General features: G+C 40.5%; 1 protein-coding gene across 1 annotated transcript; it reads right to left on the reverse strand.

Moving 5' to 3' along the window:
• Positions 1 to 5,544: 5,544 nt before the first annotated feature.
• or61a1 (odorant receptor, family 61, subfamily A, member 1) lies at positions 5,545 to 6,447 on the reverse strand (the record flags this gene model as incomplete). Its single annotated transcript, XM_051680525.1, has 1 exon — positions 5,545 to 6,447. A coding segment is annotated over exon 1 (903 nt), but the record flags the coding sequence as incomplete, so codon positions are not given.
• Positions 6,448 to 11,820: the final 5,373 nt, after the last annotated feature.

Below are 11,820 nucleotides of genomic sequence, written 5' to 3' on the forward strand. Positions count from 1 at the left end.
GTATATAAGGAGCCTCCAAAAACAGCCTAGTCCTTCAAGAGCAAGGATCATTTGAGACTTTTCAATTTGCCAACAGATGCTTCAGCAAACAATCCAGCACTTTGAGAACAATGTTCCCCAAAGACAAATTGGAAGGATTTGGGGCATTTCACTCAAAGAATCTGGTCAAATCTTGGTGCGGAAAGGGCAAGACGAAAACCACTTCTGAATGCGTATGATCTCTGATCCCTCAGATATTCACTGTCTTAAAAAACATCATTCATCTGTAATGGATATCATGAACATGGGTTTAGGATTAATTTAGTAAACCTGTGTTAGTCAACACCATTCGCCACTGCATCCACAGATGCAAGTTAAGACTTTACTATGCAAAGCAGAAGCCCTACATCAACACTGTCCAGAAGCTCTGCTGACTTCTCTGGGCTCTGTCTCATCTTAGATGGAAAGTAGAACAGTGAAACCTTGTTTTTTGGTCTGATGAGTCCACATTTTAAATATTTTATGAAAAACAAAGCCGTTGTGTTCTCCGGGCCAAAGAGGAAAAGGACCATCCAAGCTGTTATCAGCGTCAGGTCCAAATGCCAGTGTCTGTATGGGCCAGGGATGTGTCAGTGCCCGTGGCATGGGTAACTCACCTATTTGTGAGGCCACCATTAATGCAGACAGATATGTAAAAATTTGGAGCAGCATATACTGCCATCCAGCACCATCTTTTCCAGGAAGGTCCCGTAATTTTCGGCAGGACAACTTTAAACCACATTCTGGCCGAATAAGCAGATAGTGCAGGTGCTAGATTGGCCTGCCTTCAGTCCTGACCATCTCCAATTGAGAATGTGTGGTGCATTATGAAGCGCACAATACAGCAACGAAGACCCCGTACAATTGTGCAGCTGAAGACCTGCGTAATGGATGGATGGGGGAAAATTCCACTTTTTAAACTTAAACTTGTGTCTTCAGTGCCTAAATGGTTAATAAGTGTTATTAGAAGAAATGGTGATGTTTCACAGGGGTAACAACTGTCCCAACTTTTTTGGAGTGTGTTGCAGTTATCTGTACATTTTAAAAAAAAAACAATCAAATTCACATCATATACTGTTTAGTTGTAGTGCCTTCAACATAGCAAAGGATGAATATAATTTACAAATCACTCCTTTTTGTTTTTATTAGCATTTTGCATACTGTCCCAACTTTTTCGGAATTGGTGTTATATCTAAGATTCTGCAAGGACAGGTTTTCACACAAAATTTATTTACGCTATGTCTGCAAATAGGGTGTTTAAAAGCCAATAAAATTGCCATTAGTCTTGTACAACAAGGAAATACCCAAATAAAATTAATCAGCCATAGTACAGTTAAAGGTGACATAATACTATCATAATGTAAAAGTTGGCATATTACTATGTACCTATCAAATGCCATGACACATCAATTTGTGAATTCACCAATTCCATAGATGAGGATGACAACACTTTGCACAATGCATTCTTCAAGTGAAATCAAATTGGTTTCCATGAACAAATATGACAAAGCCCTTGGATAAAAACCTGTGGTTCCACACAAATCATTAAATGGATATTTCACCCAAAAATTAAAATTATCTCACCATTTGCTCACCCTCATGTTATCCCAGATGTGTATGACTTTCTTTCTTCTGAAGAACACAAATTAAAACTTTTAGAAGAAAATCTCAGCTCTGTTGGTCCTCACAATACAAGTGAATGGTGACCAGTACTCAGAAGGTCCAAAAATGACATATAGGAGGCATACAAGTAATCTATAAGACTCCAGTGGTTAAATCCATATCTTCTGAAGAAATAAGATAGGTGTGGGTGAAAAACAGATATAAGTCCTTTTTTACTATCAATCTCCACCTTTGACCAGCCCCAACCAGTAGGTGGCTGAATGTGAAAGTGGAAGTGACTTGTGAGGACCAACAGAGCTGAAATTTTCTTTTAAAAATCTTCGTTTGTGTTTTGCAAAAGAAAGAAACACATCTAGGATGGCATGAGGGTGAGAAAATTATTAGATCATTTTCATTTTTGGGTGAACTATCCCTTTAACACAGATTACACAAGAAAATATACATAGGTTCATGCAGGGCTTTCTCAAAAGCAAGAATCATGATTAAGATGGCATTAAGGACAACATTCAGAAGGTAACCTGGAAGCGCAAAAGTAATGTCAGACTCTATGAGCTTCAAGGGGTCAAACCCTTCAGTGTTGTTTCAACTGCATGAGCCAACTTTATATACAGACAGATATGTAACATACTAATGATACAACAGTCTTTTATTTAGGAATAATTATAGAATGCAAGCTTGAACTTAGCAGTTTATACTATTAGTTGACTTATACTTCTGTGATTCTAAAGGAACCCTGATAACTGTACACTGAAAAAAGTTAACATAAAAATGAAGCCCAAAGACAGATAGTTGTAAGGCCAAGGCGGAGCTGGCGTACAATCAGGAGGCCAGGGAGGAACCTCCAGGAAGGGAGAGGGGTCCAGATGGGTACAGGGTCCGGTGGTTTGGGAGATGGCTCCAGGAAGGCAACTGGCTGAGGATCAGGACACCAGGATGGAACTGGCAGGGGGTCAGGGGGCGAAGCCACAGGATGCAGAGCCGCTGCTGATGAAAACCCAGAGGGCAGAGCCTCAGTTAGTTCAGGGAGTTGAGTCTAAGGAGGAGGAGCTGAAGGTGGAGTGGGCGGAGCCGCAGGAGGGGCAGAGGTTTGAGTCACAGGAGGAGGAGCCAGAGGTGGAGCACAGGAGGTTTAGGGAATTTAGACTCTGGAGATGGAGCCGCAGGGGGTGGAGTAGTAGGCAGCTCAGGAGAATGCGCTGCAGGAGGTGGAGTGGGTGGAGTCACAGCAGGCTCAGGGAATTAAGTCTCTGGAGGCAGAGCCACAGGGTTTGGAGCAGTAGGTGGCTCAGGAGAAAGTGCTGCAGGAGACAAATTGGATGGATCCACAGCAGGCTCAGGGAATTGAGTCTCTGGAGGTGGAGCCACAGGGGTTGGAGTAGTAGGCGGCTCAGGAGACATTGGAGGAGGATTACCAGAAGAGGCGGACGGAGTCTTGGGAGAAGGAGCGGGCGGAACCACTGGAGGAAGAGTTTCAGAAGAGGCGGACCGAGCCGCTGGAGGGGGAATCTCTGGAAGAGTGGGTGGAGTCGTGGAAGACTCAGAGGGCGGAGTCATGGAAGACTCAGAGGGCAGAGTCGTGGAAGGCTCAGAGGGCAGAGTCGTGGAAGACTCCGAGGGCGGAGTCATCGTGGTCAGGAGGACTGGTAGCGACTGGGAAATGGCCTCCATGGCCGTGGGCACTGGTGGTGACAGGGAAACGACTTCTGTGGTCGTAAACATGGGCAGTGACAGAAGAACGGCCTTCGTGGCCTTGGGCACGGGCAGTGATGTGGGAACGGCCTCCGTGGCCATAGGCACTGGCAGTGACAGGGGAATGACCTCCGTGGTCATGAGCACAGGCAGTGATAGGGAAGTAAGAGCACTTCTTCTCCTCCTCCTCTCCCGGATGGCTGTAAGCACTGCTGTGGGAGGCTCGGAAGGCGGAGCCATGGTAGGCTCGAGCGGCGGAGCCATGGGAGGCTCGATGAAGGAGATCTCCAGGACCACAGAGGCTAGAGAGAAAGTGGTCTCCGTTGAAGGGAGCTGGAGACCACTGGAACCAGAGTGTCTCTCCCCCCCGTGGTTCTGGGACAGACGAGGCTTGCAACGCTAGCTCTGGGACAGACAAGGCTTGCAACGCTAGGTACCCTGTCGTGCTGCCCCAGAGAACATTGCTGCCCTAGGTGGCTGCCTATATCGCCTTTGCCAGGATCCGCTACTGATGACAGGTGAATGCTGCTAAGAAACAGGTGAATACCATGATGATGGTGCCTGCTGGGAATTGTAGTGTGGGGACAATCTACAACATAAAAGTCCATGACAGTGTCAAACTAAGAGTCTGTGAACATGAAGGGATGGCAATAATATATTATTTATTTCCACATTATTGAACATTAACCTATTATTGGCCAGGCCACAGCAATCCATTTTGCAATTGAATACATCAGTCTATCCAAGATAGATTTATCATAAGGGCTTTTCTAAGGATGCATCAGTGTACACATGCATCAGATGGATGCTTTTGGAGCACCTCACTTTGATTGCATCATGTCATAAACAACCTTAATGCATTATAGGTTACACGGTACATCAACGAAACTAATTTAAGGATTAGATTAGGTACACTGATTAGGTCCTAGATTAGGTACATGTTAACCTAAAAAAATATGCTTCATCTACATTTGCTGGTTTAATTCAATTGAAAAATATTATTATTATCACTGAATAAACCTGATTACAAAAGGTTAGACCAAAAAAAATAAAAAAAAAATAAAAAATAAAAAAAAGTAAAAATAGCTCCTTAAGGTCACAAATTTGCAGGTTAAATTGCAGGTTAATTTTAAAACTAGGACCAAAAATTTGCCTTTTTGTAATTGGCAAGAACTGGTTTGACAAGAAAGAATTGGCAAGAAAGTTCTCTGGGGTTCTTTTAAATACCAATTTGTTTTCCGAGAATTGCCAACCATCAATACTATGAATGCAATTTTTTTGTCTCATAGACCTTTGTCTGTTGCCTTTGTTTGAGCACAACCACAGAAGCAACCAATTGCTTCACACACTAGCTTCTAAATAATGGCTACAGCTTTGTTGTAATGCTCTGATGATTTAAATTGACCATGCTTTGTAAACTAAGATAACTTTGTAAAGTAACACATTTATGATTAATAATTTTGCTTTTAAATTGGTATCTTTATGCCCTGATGATATGTTCTATATTCTGTTAGGCCACAATTAGCATGTACAACATTTATATACAGTATACACAGTAGATAAGAAAACAAAGTTTGAACTTGCATTACTACATACAGTCAGTGCCAGACATGGACAATTACTTTCTTCCACAGAAATCTACCTTATGTTTTGCTTTTATAAACAAAGAACATCTTTCATTAACATATGCTCAGAATCTTGCTAAAACACACACACACACACACACACACACACAATTTGGCTAATTGCCTGTATTTTCTGGGTAAGGATCAAAGGAACATGGTGATTTCTAATTAAGTTTCTGTCTTTAATGTGTTCATTTTACAAAATGAGCAGCAATGCCCAAACATCAAGGGAACAGTGAAAATGCAAATATTAATGTGAGTGTACAGCAAGTACTGTATGTCTGTGTAAAATGATATTTGCACCGCAGTTTTTTGTTTATTGTATTGATATGTATGCATTTGTTTAATTTCTAATTATTTAGCAATTTAATATCAATAGTGTTGATACTATACAGTTTATACAGTATATGATGTATTATATAATATCAATAATAATTCATCACAAACTCATAGTATTTATTTGTATGTTAATCATAAATTATCAGGAAGCATGCAGCCCCCACTTGCCACATCTGCTGTGTATTTATTTAATAAACAATAATCAGTCAGTTATTATAAATGTTTTATGTTTTGATCTTAATCTTTGGAACATATACTTTGCCTTAGTCCTGATAGGAGTTAGTACAATCCCATATATTATGGGATTGACCAGTGGTGGAATAACCACAAAGGAAACTGAAATGAAATTTTTAAAAGCCTGCGGCATACTGCCACCACCAAACCGTGCATACAAGCTATTAAAAAGTGACCACAGCACATAGTTTAAAAACGCTATCAAATGTGGCAGGCATGTAGTCATGAACTTCTTGTGATTTTGAACCGAGTGCTTACAAGCAATGATTATTTTTATGTAAGAAAAAAATATAAACCACACCAGAACATTAACAGAGCATGTTAAAATTCCATTGATCACAAACTGAGCAATGTCCACTCTGCATGACAGTCTCTCCAAGTCCCAGGTTTCACAGTACAATTTGTCTATCTGGTTCATGCAAAATGGAAACCTGAGTGCCATCAGTAGTATCAGTATTGCAGTACAGCATGGAAACATCCAAATAAAAGTCAGCAGCCTCCAAACAGTGATAGATGTCATAACAGTATGGTAGTACAGAGGTTTACATATTGCTAAGTACCTATCAAATGCCATTACACTCAGATTAGTAAACTCACCTATTGCATAGGTAAACATGGCAAAACTTTGGATGGCACATTCTCCCAGAGAGATTACATTGGTTTCAATAAGTAAATAATACAGAAAGGGTGGATAAAATCCTGTGGCCCCATATAATCCATTTATACATAAATTGCACACAAAAATGTACATGGGCTGGTGAAGAACTTTCTCCAAAACAATTATAAAAATCAAGACTGAATTGACAAAAACAGTCAGAAAATAGCCTGGGAGGGCAAAGGAAAATACAGTAATCCTGCCAGACCTGTTGGAGTCGTTTAGAGCTGTGAGAGAGAACAAGAAGGAGGTGATGTTGTCCATTCCAACTAATACAGACCAGAAACAAATGAAAAGCATATTAGGAAAAATACAATCATAATCAATACTCATATCCCATTTTCTCATATTATTTTCCTTTTTGTATAAACATACGTACATTCATAGAGTCAAACTATCAACCTTCAAGTTGAAATGCAGCACATCAAAGGAGCTTAAAGCAAGAAATTAATTTGATGAGAAAACAACTAAAGCACTCCAACAGAATTGCAACAGTTTGTACCTGACAGAACAATTGGGAATGTAAGAGATTCTGAGGTGCTCTGGAAAGTCCTTCCTGTACAACTGTGACTCTGAAGGAGACTTCCTAGAACCCCTGACTGAATTATTTGCACAATCTTTTTATAACAAAAAGGGGGGGGGGAGCTGGGAGGAGGGGTTGGTTATTGGTCCTTTTATAATTAGGGCATACATGCTTTAAGTCTGCAAATTTGAGCTCCAAAAGGTGATGTCACCCCATTACTATTGTCTTGCAGCGCTTCTGATGTTTTTAACTATGGCCTCTATGCATTACACAAATCAAAGCACTGCCCCCAGTGGCCAAAGCAGGAAGTGCTTTTCAACATAACGCCACATGTGAGCTCGTTTCTGGGTAAAATGCCCACAGATGGGCACCAAAAGTGAGTGGTCAAGCAAGCTGTTTTAAGCTGTAAAGGATGTAAGAGAGGTGCAATGCATTATTAACTCTACCTCCAAACCCCAACCCTAAACTTAATCATCAGTGGAGTAAAAATGCAATCTTAGAGGGAAAATGGAACCTCTGAATTTCACTAGTCATTGATTATGTGAACGGTATTACTTCCTAGTTTCAATGCATGACAAGAACCCAGGGACCTCATTTATAAAGATGTTCGTAAAAATGTGAACATAGGACAATTTCATGAATGTTCCTACAAACGATTTATAAAACGTCTGTACGCACAAAGAAATGTTCCTAAATGAATCCCACTAGCTATGTTTAACTATCTCACAAAGAAATGTTCCTAAATGCATCCCACTTTATAAATCACTATTAAACTTAAAAACATGTGCATGTGAACATGCACATGCCTAAAGAACGCCCACAAACATCCTAATATGGTGAGACAGAATATAATAAAAGCGCATGCGCAAGTTATTCATTCATTCATTTAATCATTTATATGGAATGTTCTTGTGCGGTTGACCAAGATTTTCTAAAAAAGTGAGTGCAGCTGCCAGTGTCTGCTCATACATTGCAGCGTATTCAACAACTCATCATCAGTTATTCATGTTCATTATCAATAATAAATACATTAATTGACCATGTTTACTGTATCAGAATCAGAATCAGAGTGAGCTTTATTGCCAAGTATGCTTACACACACAAGGAATTAGTCATGGTGACAAAAGCTTCCAGTGCAAAGAGAATAATGTACATATACAACACATACATACAAACATTTGAAATATACATATAAACATATATACATAAACAGTGCAATAAGATACAACAGATAAATATATAGAGGAAACTACAGTAGGGCAACAATGTTGTTCAAATATGTTATATACAGATATACAGTTATGTGCAAGGTGATTTAATGTATTGTGCAGAAGAGGGAGGATATGTCAAATAAATATAAATGGAATATGAATGAATAGTTGAATATGCACATGATTGTACTGCCAAAATGGAGAGTATTGGGGGCCGGTTTAACTGTTCATAAGGTGAATGGCCTGAGGGAAGAAACTGTTCTTGTGCCTGAATGTTCTGGTGCTCTGCCAGAAGGCAACAGTCATAAAAGGTAGTGTGCTGGGTGAATGGGGTCCAAAGTGATTTTCCAACCTTCTTCCTCACTCCGGAGGTTTACAGTTCTTGGAGGGTGGGAAGGTGAGAATCAATAATCCGCTCAGAAGTCTGGACTATCCTTTGAATTCTTCTGATGTCTGACTTGGTAGCTGAACCAAACCAGACAGTTATTGAATAGCAGAGGACAGACTCAATGACTGCAGAGTAGAACTGGATCAGCAGCACCTGTGGCAGCTTGAACTTCCTCAGCTGGCGAAGGAAGTACAATCTCTGCTGGGCCTTTTTCACAATGGAGTCAATGTGGATCTACCACTTCAGATCCTGTGAGATGGTAGTGCCCAGGAACCTGAATGACTCCACTGCAGCCACAGTGCTGTTTAGATTGGTGAGCGGGGTCGATGCTGGGATGTTCCTCCTAAAGTCCACTGTCATCTCCACTGTTTTGATCGTGTTCAGTTTCAGGTTGTTTTGACTGCACCAGTGAGCCAGCCAATCAACCTCCCTTCTGTATGCAGACTCGTCATCATCTTGGATGAGGCCGTGTCATCTGCAAACTTCAGGAGCTTGACAGAGGGGTCCTTGGCTGTGCAGTCATTTGTGTACCGGGTGGGGAGAGCACACATCCCTGGGGGGCACCAGTGCTGGAAGTGAATTTCCCCAATCTCACTAATTACTGCCTATCTGTCAGAAAGCTGGTGATCCACTGACAGATAGAGGTAGGAACCGAGAGGTGGGTTAATTTATTCCATAGGAGAGCAGGGATGATGGTGTTGAAAGCCGAACTGAAGTCCACAAATAGGATCCTTGCATAAGTCCCTGGTCTATCTAGATGTTGCAATATGTAATGCAGTCCCATTTTGACTGCATCATCCACAGACCTGTGGGATAATGTATAGTCGATGATGATGCAGTGCAAGATGGTGCATGTGTTTGGCTTTGCCGCTGCCTGCTTACCTCGTTATGTCCAATTTGTCCTGTGTGTTGCTCTGTTATTTCTTCTGCTTGTTAACAATAGACTTGCTGCTTGGGTGTATGATCGCCAGATTCTTTTATACATTAGATCGTCTATGGTGGATCATAATGTTTTATCTCCATGGGCAGATGTTTCACAATCTTTGCTGGCCCCATTTTTGCCTGCAGCCAGTGATGCCTGCGGCCAGTGATGCCTGCGGCGGTTTCCACTACCAAAGTTCCTGCAGACACCGGAAGAAGAGAGGGAGAAGGGTCGGAATCCAGGTGAAGCTGAGGTGGCTCTGGAAGCGAGGTGTCGTAGAAAAATGCTGCAGATCGTTTCAGATGAATCTTGCCTTGTCCTGTTGCTCCGTGGATTGACTTCCCTTTGTCCATGGTTGGAAATGTCAGATCCTCCTGTCTCCATTCTGTATTCCCGATACTCTTGTGGAGTTTACTTGTGCAGCAGAGTGAATCCCTGTCAACTACGTACTTTTCGCCGCAGTTCTCCCGGTGACTCTAGACCTCTTAGGATGGCGCTGGTAAATGCTCGCTCAATAACTAACAAAACTTTTGTGCTGAATGATATCATTCAGTCTAACTTAGAAATGTTTTGGTAACTGAAACCAGACAGAGGAATATGGAATACTCGTCGAGCTGTGCCCAAAGGATTATATGTTTATCAGCCTGCCTAGAATCTCAGGCTGTGGTGGAGGACTTGCTGCCATGTTCAGAAGCCGTTTTTCTTGTCAGTTGGTGAGCACTGGGTCTTTCTCTTCTTTTGAACTGCAGATGATTAAAGTTGGATGTATTAATCACTTTTATGGTATTTTAATTTACAGTCCCACCAGCCCAAACGGCTCCTTTTTAAATTAATTATGATTTCTTTGTCATCTATTATCAAGCTATCTAGATTTGTGATTCTGGGTGACTTTAACATCCATATGGATGATGTTTCTGATAAATTTGCTTCTAGCTTTGTTAATATCACTGAGTCTTTTAATCATACTCAACATGTAACTGGCCCTACACACATCAGAGGGCATACTTTGGACCTTGTTTTTACTCTTTAATGGTGTCTAGTTTAAATATTGATTCTATTTTTCTGAGGATCTTTTTATTTCAGATCATAATTGTGTTATATTTGACCTGTTTTTTAATTTGGATATTTTACCTTGTCATCAAGAAATTAATTTTATTATACTTATTATACTTTTTATAGTAGTCCTGTTATTATGTCAAATACTGTTGTTGATTCTCAAATACAAGCTTTTAATGTGCACTGCCTTTCAGTCCTGGATAAAGTTGCTCCTATAAAGACTAGAATGGATCCTCATAAAAATCCCTCCCCCTGGATGGACAATAGTATTCATTCTTTAAAACGAACTTGTCGCAAAATTGAGCATTTGTGGGAATCCACCCAACTTCAAGTCCACTATCAGTATTTAAAATAACTTTTAATGGATTTTAATAACATGGTTAAGGATGCCAGAATTATATATTTTTCTAACCTTGTGTCAAATAGTAGATGTAATCCCAAAATCTTGTTTGATACCATTAGTAACATTGTCTCTCCTGCATCACTCGCTGCTCCAATTTCGTCAGTTGATGAGTACAACAATTTTCTCTCTCTCTCTTTGTTGGTAAGATAAATGACATACGAGCAAACATCATTCCATCTTTTTCCCCCAAAATACTGTGCCCTTCCCGGCCAACAATCCTGGAGAGTTTTTCTACAATATCACTACAAGATGCACCAAACTGTTTAGCACATTGAAAACATCCTCTTGCCCCCTTGGCATTGTAGACACTGCTTTGTTTTAAAATATCATTGATTCTGTTGGTCCTTCTGGGCTCTATATAATCAATAACTTGTTGACATCTGGCCATGTCTCAGCCTATTTCAAACAAGCAGCTGTCCTTCCTTGCCCCAAAATAACAGGCCTATTTCTAAGTTACCTTTTATAGGTAAGGTCTTAGAAAAAGTGGTTGCTAACCAGCTTACAGCTGTTTTGGATGAACACAACATTTTGGATAAGTTTCAGACTGGTTTTTGTCAGCTGCATTCAACAGAAACTGAGTCTTGAATGAACTGTTAATGCAGGGTGATTCAGGAGAATGTTCTGTATTGGTACTTTTAGATCTTGGTGCCGCTTTTGATTCTGTAAAACACGGTATATTAGTTGAGAGACTCAGGCAGTGGTGGGTATTGTCTGGAACAGCCCTGGAGTGGTTCATATTTAACAGACAGGACTTTCTCAGTTACTGTTCATAATTGTGCCTCATCAGCTGAATCTCTGTCTCGTGATGTTCCACAAGGTACTGTTCTGGGCCCAATTCTATTTGCATAATATTTGCTTCCTCTAGGGAAAATGATAAGTAATTTTAAAGGTATCTCTTACCACTGTTATGCAGATGATATTCAATTGTACATTTATTTTAAGCCTAAAAATGTTTAAAAACCGTCTGTTCTTTTGAATTGCATCACCCCTATAAAAGATTAGATGGCAGATAATTTTCTACAGCTAAATACTGACAAAACAGAAGTCCAGATTCCTGCCCCTGCTGGCATTGTCACGAAAGTGATGGAAAGTCTTAGCTTTTTATCTTCTTCTGTTAAAACTACACTCCGTAAT

This window comes from Myxocyprinus asiaticus, chromosome 40, assembly GCF_019703515.2.
Source record: "Myxocyprinus asiaticus isolate MX2 ecotype Aquarium Trade chromosome 40, UBuf_Myxa_2, whole genome shotgun sequence".
In the NCBI taxonomy this organism is placed as follows: Eukaryota; Metazoa; Chordata; class Actinopteri; order Cypriniformes; family Catostomidae; genus Myxocyprinus; species Myxocyprinus asiaticus.